Source organism: Salmo trutta, chromosome 2, assembly GCF_901001165.1.
Source record: "Salmo trutta chromosome 2, fSalTru1.1, whole genome shotgun sequence".
Taxonomy (NCBI): Eukaryota; Metazoa; Chordata; class Actinopteri; order Salmoniformes; family Salmonidae; genus Salmo; species Salmo trutta.
Window position 1 is genome coordinate 73296720 of NC_042958.1, and position 15733 is coordinate 73312452.

At 44.6% G+C, this 15733-nt stretch overlaps 1 protein-coding gene across 6 annotated transcripts in view; it reads left to right on the plus strand.

Annotated features, from left to right (window-relative positions):
- The window catches only part of LOC115162807 (actin-binding LIM protein 1), a 181466-nt gene that overhangs the window by 157038 nt on the left and 8695 nt on the right, over window positions 1–15733 (plus strand). For all 6 annotated transcript variants that reach the window (XM_029714247.1, XM_029714235.1, XM_029714251.1 and 3 more), the window contains 6 exons: window positions 4652–4740; window positions 5646–5760; window positions 12893–12945; window positions 13120–13180; window positions 13506–13513; window positions 14160–14234. In XM_029714247.1, coding sequence (XP_029570107.1) covers window positions 4652–4740; window positions 5646–5760; window positions 12893–12945; window positions 13120–13180; window positions 13506–13513; window positions 14160–14234 — 401 coding nt within the window. The remainder of the gene's footprint in view (window positions 1–4651; window positions 4741–5645; window positions 5761–12892; window positions 12946–13119; window positions 13181–13505; window positions 13514–14159; window positions 14235–15733) is intronic.

Here is a 15733-nt window from a genome sequence, read left to right on the forward strand (position 1 = left end):
GACTGGCCTCAAACTGACCTGTTTTCCTACACTGTGTTTTTCTGTGTATTAAACTAATAGTACAAAGCTCATCTTGTGAAGACTGTTGTAATGTCTGCATTAACATTCAGTGCAGCTGAGTATTTGTACTGCCCTGGTGTTGTCTGTGTGTATGTCTAGTATGTCTCTCATTTGTGTTCTCCCACACCCCTGTTCTTCAATCCCACTGAAATGGCTGGAAAGATAAATCCTACAGTACTTTTGTAAATCCATTTTAAAATCCTGGACAGTACTTTTGTGAATGTGATGACCAGAGATGGAAGCATTCTATTATGCATTCTGTTATAGTTTTGGACAGTCTCATTTTACTGTTTCTAGCACTGCTCCTCGGTCAAGATGTCCGTAGTTCACACACGGTGATAAGTGTCACGACCTGATCTGTTTCACCTGTCCTTGTGATTGTCTCCACCCCCTCCAGGCGTCGCTGATTTTCCCTAGTGTATTTATCTCTGTGTTTCCTGTCTCTCTGTGCCTGTTTCTGGACTTTGTACCCGCCTGCCTGACCTTTCTGCCTGCCTTGACCATGAGCCTGTCTGCCACTCTGTACCTCCTGGATTCTGATCTGGTTTTGACCTTTTGCCTGTCCACGACCATTCTCTTGCCTACCCCTTTGGATTAATAAACATTGTAAGACTCCAACCATCTGCCTCATGTGTCTGCATCTGGGTCTCGCCTTGTGCCTTGATAGAAGAACTGGCCATGACAGACCCAGCAGACTTGGACCAGCTCCGCCACGCGGTCTGCCTGCAGGAAGCCACCATTAGGAGAAATGAGGAGTGGGTACAGCGCCTTTTGGAAGGGCTCAGGTCCTTGACGGAACGCCACGACCATGGGTTAAAAGCTATTATGGAGCAAATCGGGGAGTTAGCTCAGAGGTTGCCTGCCAACTCTGGAAAAACCCCAATCACCCAGTAATTTTTCTCTTATCTGTGGTGAGTTTGTACAGCCTATCCCGGCTCCCCGGGAACCCCGCTTACCATCTACGGAGCGATATTCGGGGAATCTTGGTACCTACCGGGGTTTTCTTTTTCAGTGCTCGCTTATTTTTGCGCTACAACCATCTTCGATTCCTTCAGACCGATCAAAGATGGCGTATATTATTACGCTAATGTCGGGAAGGGCACTCTTCTGGGCTACGGCAGTTTGGGAGCAACAATCTGCAATTTGTGGTCATCTGGAGGAATTTATGGCAGAAGTGAGAAAGGTATTTGAATCTCCGGTTTCTGGGAGAAAGGCGGCCAGTAAACTCCTTGACTTATGTCAAAACTCTAGTAGAGTGGCAGACTACGCAGTTGATTTTCGCACGTTGACCACCAAGAGTGCCTGGAATCCAGAGTCTCTTTTTCAATACTTTTTTTGCACGGATTATCTGAGGTAAAGGATGAGCTAGCTGCTCGGGAATTGCCGATGGATCTCGACTCCATTATCGCCCTAACCATTAAAATTGATGGACGCCTAAGGGAACGCAAGAGTGAGAGGAGGTCTGGTCTCGGGCACACTCGTGCATCCGCTATAGTGCGTTCACCTCCAAGGGAATCCTCAAGTTTCCAAAGGCAGCTCTTCCGAGAGGATTCGAAGCCACCCGAGACCTCTCGTCTGGGTGAGTTGGATACTCCTGAGCCTATGCAGTTGGGAAGAGCTAGGTTATCAGTTGGGGAACGCTCACGGAGGATGAACAGTAACTGTTGTCTGTACTGTGGAGGGGCAGGACATTTTATAGCTACCCTATTAGGAAACCCTTGTCTCTAATGGGTACCAGCACCATGGTGAATCAGACTAGGATTTCCCTAATTCCCATCACCTGCACACCTTTTTTGTGCTTGTAATGTGGGGAGACCAATCTAAGTCTGAGCGCTCATTGACTCTGGGGTTGATGGAAGTTTTATGGATGCCACTATTGCTTCGGAGCTTGGTATTCCCACTCAGCCTCTCGCTGTTCACATGGATGCTAGGGCACTGGACGGCCGCTCTCTAGGGGGAGTCACCCATAGTACTGTGCCCGTTCAATTACAGGTTTCTAGTAACCAGAGTGAGACCATACAGTTCCTCCTCATTGCATCTCCCCATGTTCTGGTTGTTTTGGGATTTTCCTGGCTACAAAAGCACAAACCTGTGATTGACTGGACCACAAGCTCCATCCTGGGTTGGAGTCCCCAACGTCCAGGGTGCTGTTGCAATGGTTTCTTGGTTTTGCAGACTTCTACTGCCGTTTCATTCGGGACTACAGCACCCTGGCGGCCCCCCTCTCGGCACTCACCTCTCCCAAGGTTCCGTTTACATGGTCTCCAGCTGTCGACAAAGCCTTTGTGGATCTGAAGCATCGGTTCACAACAGCACCCATCCTCATCCATCCAGAACCCTCGCGTCAATTTCTGGTGGAAGTGGATGCTTCAGAAGTTGGAGGGGGGGCCATCCTGTCCCAGCGATCTGCCCAGTACCAGAAGCTTCATCCCTGTACCTTCCTGTCCCATCGTCTCAATCCTGCTGAAAGGAACTACGATGTTAGCAACCATGAACTCCTGGCGGTGAAGATGGCGTTGGAAGAGTGGAGGCACTGGTTGGAAGGAGCAGAACAGCCATTCCTGGTCTGGACCAACCATAAAAACCTGGAATATCTCCGTACAGACAAGCGGCTCAACTCCAGGCAGGCCCGGTGGCCCTCATGTTCACCGGATTTAACTTCACCATTTCCTACCGTCCAGGGTAGGAATGTGAAGCCTGAAGCCCTCTTAAACCATTCTCCCAACCTCATGCCTTGCTGCCACTGGATTGGGGTATTGAGAACCTGGTCCATGAGGCACAATGCTCCCAGCCTTGACCTGAAGTGGGGCCCAGCAAACCAGCTGTTTGACCCTAATCCAGTCCGGTCCTGGAATGGGCTCATTCCTTCAGGCTGACCTGTTATCCAGGGTCCCGTCGTACACTAGCCTTCCTTCGACAATGCTTCTGGTGGCCCACAATGGTTCCTGACATCTCTGCCTTCATCGCCGCATGCCCAGTGTGTGCTCAAAACAAGACTCCATGGCAAGCTCCTTCTGGCCTCCTGCAGCCACTACCGTTCCCTAATCGTCCCTGGTCTCATATCTCTGGACTTTGTCACTGGGCTTCCTCCGTCTGATGGCAACACTGTCATTCTGACAGTAGTCAACCGGTTTTCCAAGTTTGACCATTTCATCCCTCTCCCCAAACTACCTTCTGCCAAGGAGATGGTCCAGCTTATGGTGCAGCATGTCTTCTGGATCCATGGACTTCCAGTAGACATGGTCTCTGATCGGGGTCCTCAGTTCTCATCTCAGCTCTAGAAGGCATTCTGCACCCTTATTGGGTCATCGGCCAGCCTGTCATCTGGATTCCATCCCCAAACCAACGGTCAGTCTGAGCGAGCCAACCAAGACCTGGAAACCACACTTAGATGCCTAGTCTCAAACAATCCCACTACCTGGAGCCAACTGGTCTGGGTGGCGTATGTCCGGAACACCCTTCCCAGCTTCCACTCTTCCCAGAACAAGAGCAGGAGGTCAGCATACCCCTGGCCCAGATGTTTGTCCGACACTGTCGACGTACCTGGAGAAGAGCCAGGGCGGCTATTCTCAAGACCAACTCCAGGTATTGTCGACAAGTGGACCGTCGCCGGACCCCAGCTCCCCGCTACTACATTGGGCAGAGGGTATGGCTTTCCACTCGGAACCTGCCCCTGCGGGTAGAGTCCCGCAAATTGTCTCCCCGGTTCATTGGTCCTTTTCCCATCTCCAGAGTCCTGAGTTCCACTGCTGTCCGTCTTGTTACCCTGTACCCTCCATATCCACCCTACCTTCCATTTGTCCAGAATTAAGCCCGTGTCTCACTGTCCTTTGTCTTCTGTTTCCAGGCCCATCCTGCCCCCCTGGGTAATCGATGGCCAGCCAGTGTATACGGTGAGACGCCTCCTGAAGGTTCGACCTCGGGGCAGGGGTTTCCAGTACCTGGTTGACTGGGAGGGTTATGGCCTGGAGGAGAGGTGCTGGGTTCCTGCTAAAGAGATCTTGGACCCGGCCCTCATCGCCGATTTCCACCCCGGTCAGCCAGGTATGCGCCCAGGTAGGACACCTGGTGGCGTCCCTGGGGGGGGGAGGAGGTGCTGTCACTCCCTGATCGGTTTCACCTGTCCTTGTGATTGTCTCCACCCCCACCAGGTGTCGCTGATTTTGCCTAGTGTAATTATCCCTGTTTCCTGTCTCTCTGTGCCAGTTCCTCTTGTATGTTTCCAAGTCAACCAGCATTTTTCCTGTTCTCCTGCTTTTTGCATTCTCCTTTTTCTAGTCCTCCAGGTTTTGACCCTTGCCTGTTTCTGGACTTTGTACCCGCCTGCCTGACCTTTCTGCCTGCCTAGACCACGAGCCTGTCTGCCCCTCTGTACCTCCTGGATTCTGATCTGGTTTTGACCTTTTGCCTGTCCACAACCATTCTCTTGCCTACCCCTTTGGATTAATAAACATTGTAAGACTCCAACCATCTGCCTCCTGTGTCTGCATCTGGGTCTCACCTTGTGCCTTGATAGATATGGACCTGTGTGTCTGGGTGTGTGTGCATGTTTTTCTGTTGGCTTATTTGTGGGTTGTGTATGCTGTCCTAGGATCAGAAGGAGGAAGGAGACGGTCTAGGGAAGAGGAGGAAGAGGAGGCCCTGAAGAGAAAGCAGCTCCAGGAGGAGCATATCAACAAGGTTAGAGAAGGCACATTAATACACCTGTTCCCACAAACACACACTGGCCCAGATAGGCAGCTCTGCTCTACTATTGAACAGTATGTTTGTAAAATGTTATTCCTGCAGGTATAATGCTTAGAAGCACGATCAAGCCTTCATACTGTCTCATAATAATGTTTACACTACATTATGTTTCAACATTTTAACTGACTCAAAATAGCTGGTATTTAGTAAGGACAAAAAACATAAGATGGTCATTCATGCTCAGGACCAGTGTTACAGTGCGTTATAACTTGATCATAATGCATTATACCTACAGGCTTTAAAAAGGCACTGAACACGCCGTTTGGCATGTGTATTTTTCTGTTGCTCATTTGAAAATCAATATTTCAGTCCTGGAGGTGTGTTTCCTGACCGATTCCACGTCTGGTTAATGATCTTTCTCCCCCATGAGGCACTGTAGACACAGAAGCTTATTTCACTTACTCAAAATCCAGAATGGACATCTAACTAAGGTGTTCGGTGCAGTATTTCTCAAGTAAAAAATGTGTGACAATGTGTTGTCTTGTCTAAACAAAGTCAGGCTGCTAGGTCTGTCTCTCTATCTATGCTATTGGATAGAGAGCAATCACCGCAGCTGTTCATCCCATCTTAGTTGGCAAATATAAATGTACGTCAAATCAAAACCCAACCTTAATTTACCTTACCTGTTGTGACACACGGATGTTCCAAACTCCGTTTTAGACAAGACTGACTGTATGACCCAAATGATCCTATTTACACTTTAGTACATTGTACATACTAGAATAACTGTCTCTGACTCATATTGATGCCACGTAGGCTGTTTTCAAAAGGATTCATTGCTTTTTATAGACAGTTGCTCTTTAAGTTACATTTTACCATAATGTTCTGTGGGTCCACAGATCCAGTCTGGTTTGGGGAAGCTGATAATGAAGGAGGAGAATGAGAAGGAGCAGATCAGGGAACGCAGCCAATCATCTCAGCGCTATGACCCCCAGCAGACCAACTGTGATGGAGGTATGTTCTAACAAACCTCATCATATAGTAACTAGCACATTGTTTAGAAGAACCACATCAAATGAGCTGTTAATTATGGTAGTGTTCATTAGGCACCAAATTGAAGAAAGCGAATTGAAATAGTATCTCTATAGAGTAGAGTCTTTATTATCCCTGAGGTGCAATTCATTTTGCAGCACGTAGTTAACAAAACACAATGAACACATGACAATAAATTTACACAAACAAAACCAGTATATACAGCAATATGTACACAGCACACAATACTACTACAGCTTGTTTGAGGAAGCTGACAGCAGCTGGGATGACAGAGTTTAGACCTGTTCGTTTTAAACTTAGGGAGCCTGTGTCTGCGCTCTGAGCATTGTAAATTCATCAAATAAGGGATGCTGGGAGTTTCTCCGAATGGATTGCACCTTGAGTCTGACTTGTGCCTAACATACTGACCATAACGCCCGCGTTAATTAGTTTGCACACTTTAACGAGCGTCTGCGTAGCCAGGCACTAAAATAGAACTAGGTTCTATTTTTGATGTTTGACTCGCTGAAAGTCCCATCTCTTAATTGGTTTTTAGGAGCATAAACTCATGTGGGTGATTGAAAGATGAAACAAGGTCCACAGTCCAGTTAGTACCGGTAATGAATGCACCTTAAAGTTGGTTGCAAACCACCATATAAAGTCCACAAGAGGAGAAGACCAAAGGAGAGATTACTAGAAACTAACTAGGTGTCCCTTTTAATCTGTGGATCAATCTTCGGAGAAGAGAACATACAATTTTGTGTGACGCAAAATAGGTCCAAATTCAACAACGATCCAGAAAAAAAGCACCTGCATTTCGGGTAAAATAACAAGCTAGCTAGCTATATGTCCATGAATGTTTCAACCTGTCCCCAAATTAATATAATTGTTTCAGAGTTCATTCATACCAATGATCCTGCTACTTTATTTCACAACGCCACTTCCAAGATGGAGTAACAGTCAGACGTGTGTCTGTCTTGTCCTGTCCCATGTATATATTGTTTTCTTCGTATATATATTTTAATCTCACTTTCCATCTACGGACTGAATATACTCTCCTGCAACCTGCCTTACCCTATGTGGTACGGATCTGCTATTTTTATATTTTAGAACCCGGAACCCCCTTCAGAAGCTAGCCAGCTAACTAGCCACTAGCTAGTAGTCAGTTAGCCACTGCTAGTGGTCCTCACCGTTAACTCGGACATCAGCCAGCCTCAACCCGGTCAATTCCTGCCAGTCTGCACAGCGCAATATCAGCCCAGAGCAAATCGGACTGCTTTTTCTCTACCACATCGCCGGATTCCTACCGCAAGCTCTGAACCTTTACACCGGCTCATCGCAGCTAGCTAGCTGCTATCAGAGTGGCTACTTCTGGCTAACGTCTCTGTCCCGAAGCAAGCACCAGTTAGCTTGGAGCTAGCCTCGAGCTAGGCCCATCTCCCATCTCTCTGAATCGCCATGTCTCCAGCTCGCCTAGCGTAGCAGCGACTACGAAATCTGGCTCCCTGACTCATCTAGTGCTACTCATTGGACCCTATGATCACTCGGTTACACACGTCTCTCCCTAATGTCAAAATGCCTTGTCTGTTGCTGTTTTGGTTAGTGATTATAATCTTATTTCACTGTAGAGCCGCTAGCCTTGCCCAATATGACTTAGACCTTTTGTTCCACCCCCCACACATGCGGTGACCTCACCTGGCTTAACTGGTGCCCCTAGAGACAACCTCTCACCGTCAATCAATACCTAGGTTTACCAACACTGCACTCACATCCTACCATACCCTTGTCTGTACATTATGCCTTGAATCTACTCTTCCATGCCCAGAAACCTGCTCCTTTTACTCAATGTTCCGAACACACTAGACGACCAGTTCTTATAGCCATTAGCCGTACCCTTATCCTACTCCTCCTCTGTTCCTCTGCTGATGTATAGGTTAACCCAGGCCCTGCAGCCCCCAGCATCACTCCTATTCCCCAGGCGCTCTCATTTGTTGACTTCTGTAACCGTAAAAGCCTTGGTTTCATGCATGTTAATATTAGAAGCATCCTCCCTAAGTTTGTTTTATTCACTGCTTTAGCACACTCCGCCAACCCTGATGTCCTAGCCGTGTCTGAATCGTGGCTTAGGAAGGCCACAAAAAATCCAGAAATGTCCATCCCTAACTATAACATCTTCCGACAAGATAGAAATGCCAAAGGGGCAGAGTTGCAATCGACTGCAGAGAACTCTGCAAGCTGTCATACTATCCAGGTCTGTGCCCAAACAATTAGAGCTTCTGCTTTAATAAATTCCACCTTTCCAGAAACAAGTCTCTCACCGTTGCTGCTTGTTATAGGCCCCGTTCAGCCCTGAGCTGTCTTGGACACCAAATGTGATTTGATCGACCCCATCTATCTTCAGTTTCAATAAGGATTTTTCTACGGCTGGCCATGCTTCCACCTGGCTACCCCTACCCGGGCCAACAGCTCGGCACCCCCTGCAGAAATTTGTCCAAGCCGCCCGCTTCTCCTTCACCCAAATCCAGACAGCTGATGTTCTGAAAGAGCTGCAAAATTTGGACCGCTACAAATCAGCTGGGCTAGACAATCTGGACCCTCTCTTTCTAAAATGATCCGCCAAAATTGTTGCAACCCCTATTACTAGCCTGTTCAAACTCTCCTTCATATCGTATGAGATCCCAAAGATTGGAAAGCTGCCGCGGTCACCCCCCTCTTCAAAGGGGGAGACACTATAGACCCAAACTGTTAGACCTACAGTTGAAGTCGGAAGTTTACATACACCTTAGCCAAATGCATTTAAACTCCGTTTTCCACAATTCCTGACATTTAATCCTAGTAAAAATTCCCAGTTTTAGGTCAGTTAGGATCACCACTTTATTTTAAAAATGTGAAATGCCAGCATAATCAGAGTGATTTATTTCAGCTTTTATTTATTTCATCACATTCCCAGTGGGTCAGTTTACATACACTCAATTAGTATTTGGTAGCATTGCCTTTAAATTGTTTAACTTGGGTCAAATGCTTTGGGCAGCCTTCTACAAGCTTCCCAGAATAAGTTGGGTAAATTATGGCCCATTCCTCCTGACAGAGCTGGTGTAACTGAGTCAGATTTGTAGGCCTTCTTGCTCTCACACACTTTCAGTTTTGCCCACAAATTTTCTATGGGATTGAGTTCAGGGCTTTGTGATGGCCACTCCAATACCTTGACTTTGTTGTCCTTAAGCCGTTTTGCCACAAATTTTGAAGTATGCTTGGGGTCATTGTCCATTTGCAACCAAGCTTTAACTTCCTGACTGATGTCTTGAGATGTTGCTTCAATATATCCACATAATTATCCTACCTCATGATGCCATCTATTTTGTGATGTGCACCAGTCCCTCCTGCAGCAAAGCACCCCCACAACATGATGCTGCCACCCCCTTGCTTCATGGTTGGGATGGTGTTCTTCGGCTTGCAAGCCTCCCCCTTTTTCCTCCAAACATAACGATGGTCATTATGGCCAAACTGTTCTATTTTTGTTTCATCAAACCAGAGGAAATTTCCTCAAGTACAATCTTTGTCCCCATGTGCAGTTCCAAACCGTAGTCTGGCTTTTTTATGGCGATTTTGGAGCAGTGGCTGCTTCCTTGCTGAGTGGCCTTTCAGATTATGTCGATTTAGGACTCGTTTTACTGTGGATATAGATACTTTTGTACCTGTTTCCTCCAGCATCTACACAAGGTCCTTTGCTGTTCTGGGATTGATTTGCACTTTTCACACCAAAAGTACGTTCATCTCTAGGAGACTGAACGTGTCTCCTTCCTGAGCGGTATGACGGCTGCGTGGTCCCATGGTGTTTATACTTGCGTACTATTGTTTGTACAGATGAGCGTGGTACGTTCAGTCATTTGGAAATTGCTCCAAAGGATGAACCAGACTTGTGGAGGTCTACATTTTTTTTCTGAGGTCTTGGCTTATTTATTTTGATTTTCCCATGACGTCAAGCAAAGATGCACTGAGTTTGAAAGTAGGCATTGAAATGCATCCACAGGTACACCTCCAATTGACTCAGGCTAATTGACACCATTTATCAGAAGCTTCTAAAGCCATGACATTTTCTGGAATTTTCCAAGCTGTTTAAAGGCACAGTCAACTTAGTGTATGTGAATTGTGATCCAGTGAAATTATGTGTCTGTAAACATTTTTGGGAAAAATTACTTGTGTCATGCACAAATTAGATGTCCTAACCGACTTACCAAAACTATAGTTTGTTAACAAGAAATTTGTGGAGTGGTTGAAAAACGAGTTTTAATGACTCCAACCTAAGTGTATGTAAACTTCTGACTTCAACTGTATATCCATCCTGCCCTGCCTTTCTAAAATCTTGGAAAGCCAAGTTAATAAACAGATCACCAACCATTTCGAATCCCACTGTACCTTCTCTACTATGCAATCTGGTTTCCGAGCTGGTCATGGGTGCACCTCAGCCATGCTCAAGGTCCTAAATGATATAACTGCCATTGATAAAAGACAGTACTGTGCAGCAGTCTTCATCGACCTGGCCAAGGCTCTCGACTCTGTCAATCACTGCATTCTTATCGGCAGACTCAATATCTTTGATTACTATAATGACTGCCTCGCCTGGTTCACCAACTACTTCTCAGACAGAGTTCAGTGTGTCAAATCGGAGGGCCTGTTGTCCAGACCTCTGTCAGTCTCTATGGGGGTGCCACAGGGTTCAATTCTCGGGCCGACTCTTTTTTTCTCTGTATATATCAATGATGTCACTCTTGCTGCGGGTGATTCTTTGATCCACATCTACGCAGATGACACCATTCTGTATACATCTGGTCCTTTGGACACTGTTAACAAACCTCCAAACAAGCTTCAATGCCATACAACACCTCTTCTGTGGCCTCCAACTGCTTTTAAATGCTAGTAAAACTAAATGCATGCTCTTCAACCGATTGTTGCCCGACTAGGATCACTACTCCGGATGGTTCTGACCTAGTATGTGGACAACTACAAATACCTAGGTGTCTGGTTAGACTGAACTCTCCTTCCAGACTCACATTAAGCATCTCCAATCCAAAATTAAATCTAGAATCGGCTTCCTATTTTGCCAACAAAGCCTCCTTCCCTCATGCTGCCCAACATACCCTCGTAAACTGACTATTCTACCGATCCTTGACTTTGGCGATGTCATCTATAAAATAGCCTCCAACACTCTACTCAACAAACTGGATGCAATCTATCACAGTGTCATTCTTTTTATAACCAAAGCCCCATATACAGTGGGGGGAAAAAGTATTTGATCCCCTGCTGATTTTGTACGTTTGCCCAGTTACAAAGAAATTATCAGTCTATAATTTTAATAGTATGTTTATTTGAACAGTGAGAGACAGAATAACAACAAAAAAATCCAGAAAAATGCATGTCAAAAATGTTATAAAATGATTTGCATTTTAATGAGGGAAATAAGTATTTGACCCCTCTGCAAAACATGACTTAGTACTTGGTGGCAAAACCCTTGTTGGCAATCACAGAGGTCAGACGTTTCTTGTAGTTGGTCACCAGGTTTGCACACATCTCAGGAGGGATTTTGTCCCACTCCTCTTTGCAGATTTTCTCCAAGTCATTAAGGTTTCTAGCCTGATGTTTGGCAACTCGAACCTTCAGCTCCCTCCACAGATTTTCTATGGGATTAAGGTCTGGAGACTGGCTAGACCACTCCAGGACCTTAATGTGCTTCTTCTTGAGCCACTCCTTTGTTGCCTTGGCCGTGTGTTTTGGGTCATTGTCATGCTGGAATACCCATCCACGACCCATTTTCAATGCCCTGGCTGAGGGAAGGAGGGTCTCACAAGATTTGACGGTACATGGCCTTTGATGCGGTGAAGTTGTCCTGTCCCCTTAGCAGAAAAACACCCCCAAAGCATAATGTTTCCACCTCCATGTTTAATGCTAAATTGTAATTATTTCACCTCTATGGCCTATTTATTGCCTTACCTCCCTACTCTTCTACATTTGAACACACTGTACATCAATTTTTCTATTGTGTTATTGACTGTGTTTGTTGTTTTTGCCGCTTTGCTTTATCTTCGCCAGGTCGCAGTTGTAAATGAGAACTTGTTCTCAACTGGCCTACCTGGTTAAATAAAGGTGAAAATATAAAAAAAAGTTATCCAGCCTATTATCCTAAGATTACCAAAACAGCAGGTCATATTAAATGTTAAAATGGATTCAATGAACAATCTGCAAAAGATGGTCATCAGCTTCCTATCCACCCTGAAACTGCTGAGTTTCCTCAGGAAGAACAGGTGCTGATTTCCCGTCGCACAGATAGCGTCCACATTGGCCTCAATTCTGTTTGCTGTCAAGGGAAGTGCCAAAGTATTTGTATTGATCAACAATATCCACTGGTTCACCATCAATCAGTTTGCATTGGTGTCAGGGCCGTATCGTTGGTTTTCTTGACATTAAGTTCTTAAAAGGAGCAGTCACCCCATCCAACATAGTCCTCCACCACTGGGCCATGGCTCACCTCTTCATCCTGTAAAAGACTCCCGATAACCAAGTCATCTGCAAACATAATGATATGTCTAGAGTCATGATTACTCTGAAAATCATCAGTGCACAATACAAACAACAGAGGGAAAAGACACCCCCAGGAGGATACTGTGCCAGATGGGAACCGTTGACTCTCACCCTTTTGAGTTTGGTTGGTTAAAGTCAATCAACCAGCTGACTACTGTACTGTATTTTAAAATCAAGCCTCTCTGCTTAGAGGTTGTATACAATTAACTTCAGAAGAGAAGTCAACAGATAGTAGTCTGGCATGGGTCTTACTTCCCTCAAGATGTTTAAGGACGTAGTTAAGAGTGATGGTTGCATCTTCTACCCCTCTCAATAACAACCCCTATCAACATAACAAACACAAATGTTTTTGTTTTCCGCCATAAACCGTTTTGAAACCTTTTGATATGGCGTGAACCAATAAATACCATCCTGGTCAGATCCAACCTCAAAAGCAACCCTATCAAATAAACAGCATGAACCATTCAAACTATAGGACAGCCAAATCGATCTTAGATGTTTCATCGAAATTATGCTTACTGTAGTTTCAACTTTTCAGATGATTCCAAAACCTCATCGCTGCCTGGTTATGGACGGAATGGATTACATAGGGTAAGATGAGATGCTTCAGATATCACAACTATTGATTCACTCCAACAATAAAATCTAACTTATTGATTAATGTGGATGGTTTCCCCTTATAGGCTTTGATTGACAAAGTGTTGTTGATCATATTGTTCATAGACACGTGTGATCGTTGTTACAATACTGTCTCTGCCCCTACAGCCTCAGTCCACAGATTTCACTCCGTACAACAGCCATGGCAACATGTGTGGGGGAGGAAGAGGTGAGTGTTGCTCAACAAATACAGCTGTGGTTGTGTTCACAGCTACTTCTACATCTACATACAATTTCAATATTCTTAAAGCTACAATCTAGAAATTAGTTTTTCAGCAAAATGACAGCCCTGACACTACTTTTGGTATACAGTTGTGGAATGGGGCTTGGGAAATGTAACCCCTCCCAGATTGTACCTTTAACTGATAATACATTGTAAATAAGCAACCCAATTATTGAGCAGTCAGATTTAGAAATAATGTAGTATTTCTTTCAGATTTAAATAGTACAGGAAAAACTAACTGAGTCATTTTCTGTCCCATGTTGTCTTGCAGAGTTTCAGGTATGTCGCTCATTTGCTTATCCACAAACATATTTCATTATGCAATTTCATTTTGCATGCGTTTGCTCACTCTATACCCAGGATCGCAAACTTCATGTTATCCTGAATGTCAACCCACTCCTGCTAAATGCCTGCATCACTATTAGATATCCCAAACTGTAGTGAATGCATTGCAGCGACCCTGCATGCTCTTGTCAAGGAACACATACAACATTGCTCAGACATGTTCAGTCTCACTGTGACTAGATGGAACCACTGTACTGTACATGCAATGTAGAATGGTCTTTGTATCATTGCCTGTTTTTATTGTTGCGAAATGTCTCCAGTTGTCACTAAATGTCTCATTTATTTACATATTCAATTTTAAACTGTCACAGTCCTCTTGACTGTGAGGTCGAGGTATCACAAGTGTAGGTAACCTAAGATGCTATTGATAGTAATTGTATTAAAAGAATGCCACTTTGAGTGCCATGACCTATTACCGACAGACAAAAGTATTGCAGTGACCATAAGTACCAGTATGCTGCTCTATATGATAGGAATAAGATATAGTAGCTGGGGTAGTAGTAGATAGCGATGGTAGATATATCTCAGTTCCATACCACTATATTACATGTGTGTGTGTACTGTATGTTCTATCCTGTAGCACATAAGGGATGGCAGTGTTGCAGTAACAAGAATGGACAGGGGAGTATCTATGCCTAATATGTTGGAAACAAAAGCAAGTATTTATTATTATTATTATTATTTTATTTTTTTATATAATTTCTTTAAAAAGATTTTGAATTTACCTGATGTATGTGCCATATCCTTATTAGTATATTTGACTTACATTCCAAGTTTTTTTTAGCTTATACTTTACTACAAAAACGTGTATGCTACAAAAACAAATATGCTGAGTCAGTAGAGAGAGCTTCAAGTGAGCTTGGCACATCGGAACCACCGCACACATTGGGTGATATTATAGAAGGAATAGTGAGGTAAACCTCGGCACCTATAACAGGAGGTACAGTTGAAGTCGGAAGTTTACATACACCTTAGCCAAATACATTTAAACTTAGTTTTTCACAATTCCTGACATTTAATCCTAGTAAAAAATCCCTGTCTTAGGTCAGTTAGGATCACCACTTTATATTAAGAATGTGAAATGTCAGAATAATAGTGGAGAATGATTTATTTCAGCTTTTATTTATTTCACCACATTCCCAGTGGGTCAGAAGTTTACATACACTCAATTAGTATTTGATAGCATTGCTAAACTTGGGTCAAACATTTCGGGTAGCCTTCCACAAGCTTCCCACAATAAGTTGAATTTTGGCTCATTCCTCCTGACAGAGCTGGTGTAACTGAGTCAGGTTTGTAGGCCTCCTTGCTCGCACATGCTTTTTCAGTTCTTCCCACAAATTGTGATGGCTTTGATGGCTACTCCAATACCTTGACTTTGTTGTCCTTAAGCCATTTTGCCACAACTTTGGAAGCTTGCTTGGGGTCATTGTCCATTTGGAAGACCCATTTGCGACCAAGCTTTAACTTCCTGACTGATGTCTTGAGATGTTTCTTCAATATATCCACATAATTGTCCTACCTCATGATGCCATCTATTTTGAAGTGCATCAGTCCCTCCTGCAGCAAAGTACCCCCACAACATGATGCTGCCACCCCCATGCTTCACGGTTGGGATGGTGTTCTTCGGCTTGCAAGCCTCCCCCTTTTTCCTCCAAACATAATGATGGTCATTATGGCCAAACAGTTCTATTTTTGTTTGACCCGAGGACATTTCTCCAAAAAGTACTCTTTGTCCCCATGTGCAGTTGGAAACCGTAGTCTGGCTTTTTATGGTGGTTTTGGAGCAGTGGCTTTTTCCTTGCTGAGTATGTCGATATAGGACTCGTTTTACTGTGGATATAGATACTTTTGTACCTGTTTCCTGCAGCATCTTCACAAGGTCCTTTGCTGTTCTGGGAGGGATTTGCACTTTTTGCACCAAAGTACGTTCATCTCTAGGAGACAGAATGCATCTCCTTCCTGAGCGGTATGACGGTTGCGTGGTCCCATGGGGTTTATACTTGTGTATTATTGTTTGTACGGATGAATGTGGTACCTTCAGGCATTTGGAAATTGCTCCCAAGGATGAACCAGACTTGTGGAGGTCTACAATCTTTTTTCTGAGGTCTTGGCTGATTTTCTTTTGATTTTCCCATGATGTCAAGCAAAGAGGCA